Source organism: Muscardinus avellanarius (genome assembly GCF_963383645.1).
Source record: "Muscardinus avellanarius genome assembly, chromosome: 7".
NCBI lineage: Eukaryota > Metazoa > Chordata > Mammalia > Rodentia > Gliridae > Muscardinus > Muscardinus avellanarius.
In genome coordinates this window covers 59,784,555-59,798,690 of record NC_137793.1, presented here as the reverse complement: position 1 = coordinate 59,798,690, position 14,136 = coordinate 59,784,555, and the positions used below count along the sequence as shown (strand labels likewise).

At 34.4% G+C, this 14,136-nt stretch overlaps 1 protein-coding gene across 2 annotated transcripts in view; it reads right to left on the bottom strand.

Annotated features, from left to right (window-relative positions):
• Positions 1-14,136, bottom strand: part of AKT3 (AKT serine/threonine kinase 3) — a gene marked incomplete at both ends in the record, with an annotated part of 284,201 nt that overhangs the window by 115,216 nt on the left and 154,849 nt on the right. For both annotated transcript variants that reach the window (XM_080698324.1, XM_080698323.1), the window contains 2 exons: positions 6,652-6,783; positions 13,090-13,234. In XM_080698324.1, coding sequence (XP_080554450.1) covers positions 6,652-6,783; positions 13,090-13,234 — 277 coding nt within the window. The remainder of the gene's footprint in view (positions 1-6,651; positions 6,784-13,089; positions 13,235-14,136) is intronic.

The window sequence follows — 14,136 nt, the reverse complement described above, 5'->3', positions numbered from 1 at the left end:
CAGAAAATTTTCCAAACGTAGAGCAAGAGGTCGATACACAGGTCCAGGAAACTTATAGAACTCCATTCAGACAGGATCGGAGAAGAGGATCCCCATGCCACATAACTGTCAAAATGACCAATGTGGAAGCCAAGCAGAGAATCTTAAAGGCAACAAAAACAAAGGGCCAAGTGACATTCAGAGGCAAACCAATTAGAATCGCTCCAGACTTCCCAAACCAAGTCATGAGAGCCAGAAGGGCTTGGAGTAACATATTCCAAACTCTGAAAGAAAACAACTTCCAGCCAAAAATTTCCTACCCAGCAAAACTTTCTATCAAATTAGATGGAAAAATAAGAAGCTTCCATGACAAACAGAAACTGAAGGAATTTATGTCTTCAAATCCAGCGCTAGAGAAAATACTCAGAGATTAACTACAAAGAAGAAATAGGTAACACACACCAGAACCAGAGAAACAAGATTTTCCATCCAACAGACAACTAAGATTGGTTATCTGTGGAGATTCATTATTTATGTTAGTCTTTTACCTATCTCTAAATTGTATTGTTTGCTTTTATTGTTGCTAATTTGTAGGATTTCTAGTTGGAATATTAATATACCTTCAGATATAGCATTTGGAAATATTTTATCCCATTCTATCAGTAACTTTTAATTCTGTTTACATTGTCTTTGGATATACAATAATTTTTTTTTTATTTTTTAAGGGAGTTTGTTTACCCTTCTGTTGTCTGTGCCACTGAAATCATATCCAAGAAAATACTGCCAATTTCAATATTGTGAGGTTTTATGACCCAGATTTTCTTCTAAGAGTTTATAGTCTTAAGATGTATAGTTAGGTCTTTTATCTATTTTGAGTTAATATTTGCATATAGTGGTAGGTAAGGGTCCAATTTTATTCTTTTTCATGTAATTATTATTTTTCAACAATATTTATTAAAAAATTATTATTTCCTTCACCAAATGTTCGTGGGAAACCTTGTCAAAAATAACTTGACAATATAAGGAAGAATTTATCTCTTGTCTTTTATTTAACTCCAATGGCTTTATAATAGTACTACACTGTTTCAATTATTGTAGCTTCATATGGTTTGAAATCAGAAAATATACATCCTCTAGCTTTGTTCTTTTTCAAGATCATTTTGGGTATCTAGAGTCCATATTCCATATTAGGATAGATTTTTTCTGAAAAATAAATAAATAAATAAATGTATGATAGTTTCACCTAAAAAAAAAAAAAGAAAAAATATTCTCTGGTAAGAAAGAAATAAAAAGAAATATTGAAATGTTATCTTTAAGTCATCAAAAGCTTGGTATCAGACAAATGAAACTGTTATGTGAGATTATCATTGTTAATTTTTGATAAATTGCTATAATACTAGATGTCAACCACTAAGCCAAGCATGGGAAGGAGGGATGGGGAGGGAACGGGGTGGGGATCAAGTAGGGGCTAACTGGGCGATGTGTGCATGTATGTCTACAAAAGTTTTTTTTTTTTATCCCATTATGATGTATGAATACAGTGCACCAATAAAAATAAATAAATAAATTCGCGTTCACTAAGTAAAAAAAAAGATATGATTAAGAAATTAAAATCTTTCACTTAAAAATCAGATAAACAGCTGGGCGTGGTGGCGCACGCTTGTAATCCCCGCGCTTGGGAGGCAGAGATAGGAGAATCGCACAGGTTCAAAGCCAGCTGTGCTGTCTTAAGAGACCCTGTTTCCAAATAAAAAGTATAAAAAATAGGTCTAGGAGTGTAGCCCGGAGGCAGAAGGGCTTCCAGGAACCCCAGTACCACCACCACCACAAAAAAAAAAAAAATCAGATAAACAACAGCCAGTGCAGTGGTGCATGCCTACAGTCCCAACTATTGAGAAGCTGAGGTAGGGAAACACTTGAGTCTGGGAATTTCAGAATAGCCTAGGCAACACAGTGACACTCCATCTCAATACAAAAATCAACTAAACACAAAAGATGACGGTAATACAAGAAATAAGTTAAATAAGTTAATACAAGTAATACAATAAATAATACAATAAATACAATAATAATAAATAAACAATAAATAATAAATAACAATTAATACAATAAATAAGTTAATACAAGTAATACAAGAAATAAGTTAAATAAGTTAAATAAGATAAAGAAAGCTTTAACACATATGAAAGTAAGAAGCAGAATGACAGAAGTTTCTCCTTCTGACTGTAAGAATACACAGATTAAACTCTCCAAAAGAAAGAAGTGACAGAATGGATCAAACAAAGAAACATGATCCAATCTATGCTGTCTATGAGAGACTCACATTAGACTCAAAGACAGAATGAGTTGAAAGACAAAGGAAAACAAACAAAAGGTATACCACACAAACAGTAACTAAAACAGGGGTAAGCTACACTATCAGACAAAACACACTTTAAATGAAAAAGGTTATCGGAACATTATCAATAAAAGAAACATTATTAATAAAAGTTATAATACAACAAGAAGAGATAACAGTTATAAACATTTATATATCTAATAACAGACCCTTGCAACATACTTCAGTAATGGAGTTGATGAGAAAAGTAAGTATTTCTACAACAGTAGTGGGAGACCTCAATAATTCTCTCTCAAAAATGGACAGCACAACCAGACTTATTAAGGAGAGAACACTACAGAGCAAAGAGATCCCACAGATACACACAGAGCACTCTAACTCAACAACAGAACATACACTCTCAAGTGTACATGAGACACACTCCAGGACAGACCATACGTTATATCACAAATTAAGACTCCAATATATTTTACAAAGAATGACTTCATACAAAGTGTCATTTCTAATTACAATAGGATAAAGTTAGAAATCAGTAACTGAAAAAAAAAGAAAAATAAACAAATTTGTGTGAGTTAAACAACAGATAAGTTAGAAACAGAGGTAAATAAGAACAAAAACATAACACATCAAAAGCAATACTAGGAGAAATTCATAGCTATAAATGCTTACATTAAAATAGAAGAAAGTCAACAATTTAATCTTTATAATTTCAGAAATTATCACAATAACAAAGTAAGGCCAAATTAAGAAGTTAAAAATAAATATGAGAGACAAATAAAATAGAAAACAAAAAAACAGCAGAAAAAAAAATCAACAAAACCAAAGACTGATTTTTTAAAAAGAGTAACAAGTTTATGCCGGGCATGGTAACACACGCTTATAATCCCAGGGCTTGGGATGCTGAGACAAGAGGATCACACAGGTTGGAAGCCAGCATCAGCTACTTAGTGAGGCTCTCAGCAATTTAGTGAGATCCTGTTTCCAAATAAAATATATAATAGGTCTGGAAGAGTAACCCAGAGGTAGAAAAAACCCTGGGTTCTATCCCCAGTAACACACACACACACACACACACACAATGTGTATATATATATATATATGTATATATATATAGCTATAGATATATACACTTATATATATAGATATATACACTTATAGCGTTTGTGGACCTTTTTTCTTAGTCAAGACAATAAAACCATTAAAAATGTATCTCTCTGGAGTAACACTGACTAGAGAGAAGCCATAGGCTGGTCTAGAGTATAAAATAGGTCTGGGAGTATAGCTCAGAGATAGAAAAGCCCTGGGTTCCACTCCCAGTACTACACACACACACACACACACACACACACACACACACACACACACGAGTAATAGATTTAATAAATCTTAGCTAAACAAAGACTAAATGTATAAAAAAATTAAGGAAACAGAAAACCACCATTAAAACATATTAATATGTTAATAGTAATAGTTGTAGATAAGATCCATTAGTACATATTAATATTAGTCAGTAAGAATTTTAAAGGAAATGGGATCCTGTAATCCTAGTACATGGGAGCCTGAGTTAGAAGGATCACAGGTTTGAAGTCAGTCTCAGCAATTTAGTGAGGTCCTCTGCAACTTGTTTCAAAAAAATAAAAAATAAAACAAAAATTAAAAATTATATTAAAAATAAAAAAAAACAGACCTGGGGGCATAGCTCAAAGGTAGTGGGATCCTGGGTTCAATCTCCATTACTGTAAAAAAAAAAAAAACCAAACAAAACAAACGGGATATTCATTTGTCTCAGAGTAGTTCCCCTGAGCTTGTTAAATTACAAAGGGAAAAATAGTAATTTTACAGTGGAGAACCGGGTAGACATCAGAGATGAAGGTTAACGTCACCAGTAAGAAGACACATCAAGCTGGGTGTGGTGGCGCACACTGGTAATCCTAGTATTAAGGAGGCTGAGACCAGAGAATCACGGTTCGCAGACATCCTCAGCTACTTAACTAGGACCTTTGTAACTCAGTGAGACCTTTTCAAAATTAAAAAAGACTAAAATAATAGGGATGAGGGTGTAGCTCAGAGGTACAGTGTCCCTGGGTTCCATCTCTAGTACCACAAAGAAAAAAATAAATAAAAAAGAAGACACATCAATACCATTTACCCCGAGACAATGCTCTGAGAAGTCATGTTAGGATTTCAACCTCAGATCTTATCATACTTCACAAGTTCATACTGTTGATCATTTTGCTATGAATAAGCATATTTTCTTTCAAAAAACTGGGAACAGATTTGTTGGGAAAAGCAAAAAAAAATTACATCAATCAGGATATTTCAATTATCATTTGTGAGATATACTCAATTCTATGCAGATAACTCAGAAAATGATAGGTAATTCAGTGATCATACAGTATCTAACAGGATATTCTCAAGTTTGATGATCAGAAATGAAATAATGAAGTCCAAAAAATGCCAATGTATAAAAAGAAAAACAGAATACTTAACTAGTGTTTGATAATAACAAATACTTAGAATAATATACTTATTTTCATTTAATACTATTCTAATTTGAATTCAATATTTAATTCATAAAATGTATTTAATTATGATGGCAAATACCACTGTTTACTTATTAAATTAAGCCTAACAATAACCCTACAAGGCAGGTACTAATATTATCCCTTTTTGCAGGTCAGGAATCAAAGGCATGATAAACTGAGTAGTTTGGGGTTTATCCTTTAGTAAGCAGCAGTGCTTACTATACTACAGCAGAAAATATCAATTTATATAGTAACATGTACCAGGTACTATGCTAAATACTTTATATGCGCCAATACTCATAATATTCCCATCCATTAGCCTTTTTTTTTTTTTTTTTTGCGGGTCTGGGATTGAAACCCAGGGGCATTCAACCTCTGAGCTACACCCCCTGCCCTATTTTTTATTCTTTATTTTGAAGCCGGGTCTCACTGAGTTGCAGAGGGCCTCACTAAGTAGCTGAGGCTGTCTGCAAACCTCAATCCTCTGGTCTCAGCCTCCTAAATGCTGGGATTACAAGTGTGTGCCACCACGCCCAGCTTCCATTAGCCTTTATGCAGGATATTTAGCATGCCTGGCTTCTACTTGGTGACTGTTAGAAGTATCCCTCTGCCTGAGTCATTGAGATAAGCAAAGACCTTCCCAAACATTTCCAAGTGCTACTGAGGGAGGAATGCTCCCAGCCAAGACTGGCTGGTTAATAGGTTATTTGATAGAATGTGAACCTAGACCTGTGTAACTCCAAAGTAAATACTCTTCACTGTAGGAGACACTAACTGGTAAAAAGTTGGGATTCTTAACACAAATACGCAATGTGGGGAACCGAGATTCATAAATAACAGGGCCATGTGCTCCAGATGAGGCGATCATAGTTAAAGATCCTGTGAGTTAAAGTCATCTACAAAGTGTAATAGTGAAATATGTCATTGGGTTTTGTTGTTTCTTGTTTGTTTGCTTGTTTGTTTTTTTGGTACTAGGGATTGAACCCAAGAGTATTTTACCTCTGATCTACAACCTTAGCCCTTTTTATTTTGAAGGAGGGTCTCCCTAAATTGCTGAGGCTAGCCTCGAACCTGTGATTCTTGGTCTTCCAAGTACTGAGATTACAGGTGTATGCCAATACACCCGCTTCATTTGTTGAATTAAGTCACAGAGCATGAGCCAATTTGTAAAGTTTATTGAATTTATTATTAAGGAAACAGATTCAATATAGAATTCTGAGTGAGAATTGACAGCATTAACATGTTAATTACCTGTGAAGATCTAAAATGAACAGTCGTGGGTATCAGGGACTCAGCCTTCTAAAGGAATTTCAAAGACTATCTTTTCCTTTTGTTTTGCCATTCAATTATTTTAATCTATTTAGGATGTTTTTCCATCAGATGTTACATAATCTCTATAAATTATGAGTACAAAATCATTTACAATATTCTCATCAGTCTTTTATTTAGCAAAAAACAATTCAAGGACATTGGGAGAAAATATTAAAAAGCAAACTAGTAATAATTAGTGATAGATTACAAAACTTTGGAAGACCATTTCAAGCATTTCCTCAAAAACACAAAACATAAACATCTCTATTTTCAGGAGAATAAAGTAGCTTCGGTATCATTTGTGTGCTATTTTAAACTTCTGAAAAACTGAACATTGTAAATATGTACTAATATAGATTATTGTGGCAGTAACCTATAATCAAAACTATGGTTTGGGTTGTTCAATGTTATTTCTATACTTCTGCATGTACATGAATGAGCATAAACACATGGGTGCACTGAAAACAACCATTCAGTTTTCAAATCTCATAATGTTACCTTTGCAATAATGACTTCCTTCTTCAGAATCTTCATAGCATAATATTTTCCACTTGCCTTTTCTCGGACCAAGATAACTTTCCCAAAAGTGCCTTTACCTAGTAGTTTCAAATAGTCAAAATCATTCATTGTCTGAAAAATACAAAATAAAAACCTAATATGAAATACTTGACATCATTTATTTGTTACCATGTATGTATATATGCAAAGTCCACTCGAAAATTTTTTTTACCAATTTCTAAGCACCCCCTAAATGAAAAAGCATCAGACTGGCATTGATTTCTCACTGTAACCTCAAATGCTAAAAGTAATTTAAGCAGTTCTCAGATACTGGAGAAAGTTATTCTGAACCCAGAACTCTTCCACTGGTCCAATTATGATTAAATGAAAGGAAACAGAGGAAAAGCCATTACATTCGCTTTCAAGGATTAGTAGTGCTGCTCAGCCAATGTGATAATAAAAAACATCCCACACAACTACTTCCAAATTATGCCTCGGGAGAAGCTCTTCTGAACGAGCTATTTGAGAATATCTCCATCAAAATAAAAATGGAATCCAAGGAAAAGATATATTTATAAGAAATGTCAAAAAAACCCTGGAGCTCAGTGAAAAAAGAAAATCGAAGACAACAGTTCTGATTTCTGAGAAAGCAAGTGATGCATTTCAAATAGGAGGGCAGGGAGCTCTAAGAAGGTCTTTGATTCATCTGCCTGTTTCAGTTTCATTTCTCATTCTTATTCCAAGTCAGGTGATTTCCAAGACACTGTTAGGCAGGCTTACCATTTACTCTCTACAGTCCTCTGTGCAGACTTCTGCCTTACCCATCAACATTCTTCCACAAACTTCCAAAAATTTAAAATGGTTTGTCTCCCTCACCTAGCTTTTCAAAAATTTTTGTTAACTTGTTTCATTCATTCATTCATTCATTCATTTTTGGTGGTACTGGGGTTCCTGGGAACCCTTTTACCTCTGGGCTATATTCCCAGATCTATTTTATATTTTATTTGGAAACAGGGTCTCTTAAGCCAGAGAGGCTGGCTTCAAACCTGTGGGTTCCTCCTGTCTCCACCTCCCAAGCGAGGGGATTACAAGCCTGCGCCACCACACCTGGCAACTTGTTTCCTTTTTAAATATCCTTTCCTGTGATTTCAATGGACTTTGGAAAAGAAGGGAAGGCCACTGTGTAGGCAGTCTGCTTTCTTAAACTCCTTTAGAGGTTCACGAATATCAAGCACTTAAGTTTTATCCTACAGACAAAAGTCATTGAATATTTTAGTGCCTTTTATAACTTTTTTAAACTATTTACCATCCATTAGAAATAAATGTGACAAATGTCTCCAATCAATAACTTCAGCTACCATTTTAGGAAACAAGGAGAAAAGCAAATTAAATCCAAAAGAATTAGAAGAAAGAAAACGAAAATCTGATTAGTAACCAACTAAATTTTAAAAAGAAAAACAGTAGAAAAATTTCAATGAAACCAAAAGCTGGCTCTTTGAGAAGATCAATAAAAATTAATAAACCTCCACCCAGATTATTCAGGAAAATAAAGACAAGACACAAATGACCATCATCAGGGATAAGAGGAGTGATAGAACTAAAGACTCTACAGACACTAATGAACCATAATAAAGTTTTGTGCTAATGAAATTGACAGAGAAGAAATGAACAAATTCCCTGAATGTCTCAAACTACCAACACTCACTGGAGAAGTAGGAACTGCTCTCTATTTATGAAGAAAATTGAATTTGTGCTAAATAAAACTTTTCATAAAGAAAACTCCAGGTCTAGATGGATTTCTCTGGTAACTTTTACAAACATTTTTAAAAAATGATGCTAATTCTATACAAATTCTATGCAAAGTTTCTGAAAACTGAAATAAAGAAATCATTCCCAATCCATTCTGAGGCCCAACATCCAAATTATTGACCCTGATATCCAAACCAGACAAATATTACAGAAAAAACAGTATATTTTATGTATCTACATGTAAATACTCTAAATTTAAAAAAATGACTGCTCACATTCATTTGACATAATTTGTTGCCTATAATTTTGGTAATTTCCCCCAAATGTCAAGTTACAATGTCTTAGACATTCAATAATATCTCTAGTTCAAAGGAAAGAGTAAGCTACAAAGAGACAGAGGGAGAAAGAACAAAGTGCATGTATTAGTTCAATTATAAATCTAACATGTGGCGCTAAATATCTGGATACAGAAACAAAGCAAGTGCCATCTGGATAAATAATAGACAATATTAGGTAGATTAAATTTCACTAACAGATTAAAAATTCAGGAAGTAACCTCCAAGCTATTTGTAATAAGTAGTTTTCAAAGATGGCTGCCTTCTTCCCATGGAGAAGTGGACTTGTCTCTCTCTTCCTAGGTTGGCCTTGTATCCTGCTTTAAACATAAACTGTGAGCAAAGTGGTATTTTGCCAGTTCCAGATAGAGCCTTTAAATCTGACAGATTTCCCTTTTGGAAACTTCTAGAAAGTCAGCTCTCTGGCTATGAGGAAGCTCAGGCTATCATGCTGGAAAGAGGGGCCATGTCTAGAGACCCTGAAAGACAAGATAGCACACTGAGAGAGAAACCATGCAGAGAACCACAAAGGTACCACAGTCAAAAGTCACCATCAAGCCCCCAGACATCGGAGAAAGGTTTTCTTGCATTTCCAATATGTTCCAACTGGAAACAACTACTTGAGAAATCTATGCAAGACCAGCAGAACTGCCCAGCCAAACAATAAAATCATGAGAAATAATACACTGCTGTTGTTTTAAGACATTAAATTTGGGGTAATCTGTTACATGGGAACAAATTGATGAAAGACAAAATTCTCATTAGCCAAGTCACACTGTGTTGTTCAAAGTTTCATTTGGTTAGTATCTTCCTAATTTTCTTATCTAAAAGCACTAGAAAATATACTTACTATGTCCTATTACTAAATATCATAAAGAATAAAACTGAATTCCAAGGAATAAAAATTAGAAAATAATTTATAAACTGTTTCATGACATTTTCAGATGAAAAGCAATATAAAATTATGAAACATATATTCCTTAAGAAATGCAATTCTTGAGGACAATGAAGTTAAAAATATGACAGCCTTAACTCTGAATTTCACAGCTTCTGTCAGTTTGTCAACCTTAAAAAAAGGAAGTTGCATGGAAAATAATCGTTAAAAAAGTATTCTGTGGTATAATCAAAAACAGATTTCATTATCTATTTTGACAAAACTTCAGAAAACTAAAATGGTATCATTTATACCAAATGCTCATGTTCAGAATGAAATACACAGTAATTATTTAGTCTTTATAAATGAAACAAAAGCTATTAGAAGTGTTTTCCTCTTTTGGATAATTAAGGGGAAAGATAACAAGACTTTATTAAAAAAAAAAAAACACACATGAGCATGGATACTCTTCCGAAAAATCAATCTTCCAAAACTCAATCCTAAAAATTTATTAATGAACTATTTTGCATAGCTATACTCTTTCTTTCTCATGCCCCCCCCCTCCTTTCTTTTTTATGATGCTGGAAATCGAACCCAGTGCCTCTCTAATGCAAAGAAAGTATTCTACTATTATGCCACAGCCCCAGTCCTCCTTTATATGTTTAGGTAGCTACTGTAGATTAAAAGATGAATATGTATATATATATAAAACAAATGTTTAATATATATTCCAATATATTCAAATCACACACACATGAATATAAAAAAGATTGTATGTTTCAGACTTTAAAAATGAGTATATAATTGATGAGGAAAACAAGGAAAGTCACAGAAAAGAATACTGAGGTATTGGAATATTTGGTAAAACATCAAATCCAGATAAGTTTACACTGTAAGAGCAAAATCGAGTTAGTGAAAAGGGGAGAAGGCTCTCATGAAATTCATCCTCGCTTGCATCTCTGCCCCACTTCTGGTGTTCCTTGTCGTCAAAGGAGGAGATGCTCAGCTGATTTGTTACCTTCTACAACATTGGACTAGTTTTTTTTTCCCCCCCAGTGCTCAGAAAAAACCATAAGATAAGCACACAATAAATGCTAACATGTGATAATTAGTGAAAAGAATGAATTATAAGAATATCCACACTAGTATTTTTAAAAACAAAGCAAAATGTATTATGCCTCCAAAATCATTTATATACCAACCTTAACAACAACAAAAAAATCTTCACATTTTTCCCATTTCTTTGTTCTTAAAAATTCTCTCTTCAAAGTTTTTCTGGTTAATGTCCATATTCACATCCCAAATCCTTCCATCCAGTAGACATAGCACTTAGGGTGTTACAAATTCCCCTTTTGAACCTCTGTCTTCACCATATCTTATTAGTCTGTTAACCAAATTTTCAGGAATTCCAGAGAATTAAACCGGGTACAGCTGGTAGGTATGACATGTTTTTGAATGAGATAGTCTATAATTCAAAGGCTGAGATTAATTGGGACTTGATTTAATATTTATTAAGCTATTCAAATTTCAAGTTAATTGTGTACATGTGCACGTTCATGTGAAGATTTTTTTTTAAATCTTTGAATAGATGAATAAAGCTAGATTATGGTTTTCTTTTTGTCCAAGGAACAATGAAAGATCAAAATGAATTAAGAGGCATTCATTTCAACAAAAATAGAGAAGTATACAAAAACCAGAAAAGGTTCATAGACATTTGACCAAGATCGAGTGTAAAATATTATTTTAATTAAATAAAAACTTTACATAGGAGAAAATCATCAACTCTCTTACACGTTATCATTCAACAAGTTCACACGTTAGCACAAGAAAGAGGAGGGCTTATTATTATTATTTTAATGATACTAGGAATTGGATATTTCAGGGCCTACTTTATGCTAAGCATGTGCTCTAGTATCCATCTACATCTCCAAATCTTAAAAAAAATTTATTTTTTCAAATAGTTCTACCTTGTGACCCTCATGCCTCAGCCTCCTAAGTATATGAGATTATAGGTGTGCTCTACTTGGACCAGCCCAAGAGTAAGGATTTAAATTTAGGCCAGTCTAACTCAAAAGAATTCTTAATGTCAAAATAAGAACTCATTGTGCCAATGTCAGATTTCAGATTGGGGCAAGGGTAGAATTTACCTAGCATGAAAGAGTCCCTGAGTTTGATCCCTAAAACTGTCAAAAACAACAAACAAAAACCACATGTACACACAGACTAAATCTCATGGCTACTACATTGAATATTTGTGTATTCCTACTTGAGGATTAACCTAATATAGAAAGCATATTATAAAATATATTTGGACTGGAAATGATGGTGTATGCTTAGTAATCCCAGTATTTTGGGAGGCTGAGACAGGAGGATCATAGGTGTGCAGCCAGCCTCAGCAACTTAGGAGTCCTACATAATTTAGTGAGACTGTTTCAAAAGCAAAAGCAAAATAGGGCTGGGAAGCTGGTGCATGCTTGTAATTCCAGAATTTGGGAGGCTGAGACAGGAGGATTGCAGGTTCACGGCAAGCCTCAGCTACTCAGTGAGGCCCTCTACAACATAGTGAGACCCTGTTTCAAAAATAAAAAATAAAAAATAGAGCCGGGTATGGTGGTGCACGCTTGTAATCCCAGCATTTGGGAGGCTGAGACAGGAGGACTGTGGTTCATGGACAGCCTCAGCTACTTAGTGAGGCCCTCTGCAACTCAGTGAGACCCTGTTTCAAAATAAAGAATAAAAAATAGGGCTGGGTGTGGTGGCACACGCTTGTAATTCCAGTGCTTGGGAGGCTGAGAGAGGAGGATCGCACAGGTTCAAAGCCAGTCTCAGCTACTTAGTGAGGCTCTCAGCAAATTAGTGAGACCCTGTTCTGTTTCCAAATAAAAACATAAAATAGGTCTGGGAGTATAGCCCTGAGGTAGAAAGCCTCTGGGTTCTACCCCAAGTAACACACACACACACACACACACACACACAAACACACACACAAAAAAAAAAAAAAAAAAGAAAAGAAATAGGGCTGGGGGTGTAGCTTCGAGGTAGAATGTCCCTGAGTTCAATCCCCAGTGCTGCAAAAAAAAAAAAAAAAAAAAAAAAAAAAAAAGAGCTGGGGATATAGTTCAGAGGTAGAATGTCTCTGGGTTTAATTCCTACTACCACAATAAATAAATGAAAAATTAAATAATATTAAAGGCAAGAGGAAAATGAAACTTATAAAGTTATAAGTTTCTCATGCCCCCCCCCACTCTCTACTCAAGACCCCCACTCTCTACTCAAGAACCCCATTTGACTCACTGCTACAGTCCTGGTCAATTATCTGGTTTTAAATAACATATAGTTCCAGCACATGTATATAAAAAACATTCATACATACACATAAGTAACCTAGCTGACATTTCACTGCAAATGGCAGTTTTCAGCATATTTCTTTCAAGACAAATAAATGCTATGCTGAGTAAGAGTATAGTTGTTATTTTCTACCTTTCTTTTATGATGGGTTGTAGAAGCATCCATCTCTTCTTCTCCTATATTATCAATTTGTGAAGTTGGACTACAATTCATTCGCTCTTCTTCTTGCCTTTGCAGTCTGTCTGCTACAGCTTGGATAGCTTCTGTCCATTCTTCCCTATAAAAATTAGTAAAATTTTTCATTAGCAAAATGTGAGGATTTAAATATTTTATAAAATATGAAATTAGCAAAAAATAATCTATTCCATTGTAGCTCCCCCATCATTTTCTACCATCACACCAAGTTGAAAATAATCTTAAAAGCATTTTCATTTCAGCCCTAATGTCAGAAGTAGCATTTATTTGGATGTATGTTAAATACGTTAATGAAATTAAAGAGAATATTTTAAAATCCAGTGAGCATCACTTAAAACTACAACTAAATTTTTGTCTGTACACATCCTATCTTTAAGTAAATTGATCCTCCCTCAAAAGTTAGCTGCACTTTTGTTTTTTATTTTTGTTTAGACACTACAAGTCCATCATAGACATAGACAAAATTTTTATGTGGTCCAACAGACATTCCAGTAAATTTTTTTTTGCTTGTGGTACTGAGGATTGAACCCAGGGTCTCAACAGAAGATTTCTAAAACCAAAACTTTCCACTGTTCCAAAAGTATAGGTAAATTTTTTGAAAGAGAGGAGAGAAAAAAGGCACAGTCTGTAACTTAAAAACTAAGTCTCAGGCATCTGTATCAAACTTTTATTATTTGACAGTCGTTGACATCCCATATTCATGGACTGGAAGACTTACTACTGTTTAAAATGTCAATACCACTGCTGGGCACGATGGCACACGCTTGTAATCCCAGCACCTGGGAGGCTGAGGAAGGAGGATCACACAGGTTCAAAGCCAGCCTCAGCTACTTAGTGAGGCTCTCAGCAACTTAGTGAGACCCTGTTTCTAAATAAAAATATAAAATAGGTCTGGGAGTGTAGCTTAGAGGTAGAAAGCCCCTGGGTTCCATCCCCCGTACCACACACATACACACCAAAAAAAAAAAAAAAGAAAAAAAGAAA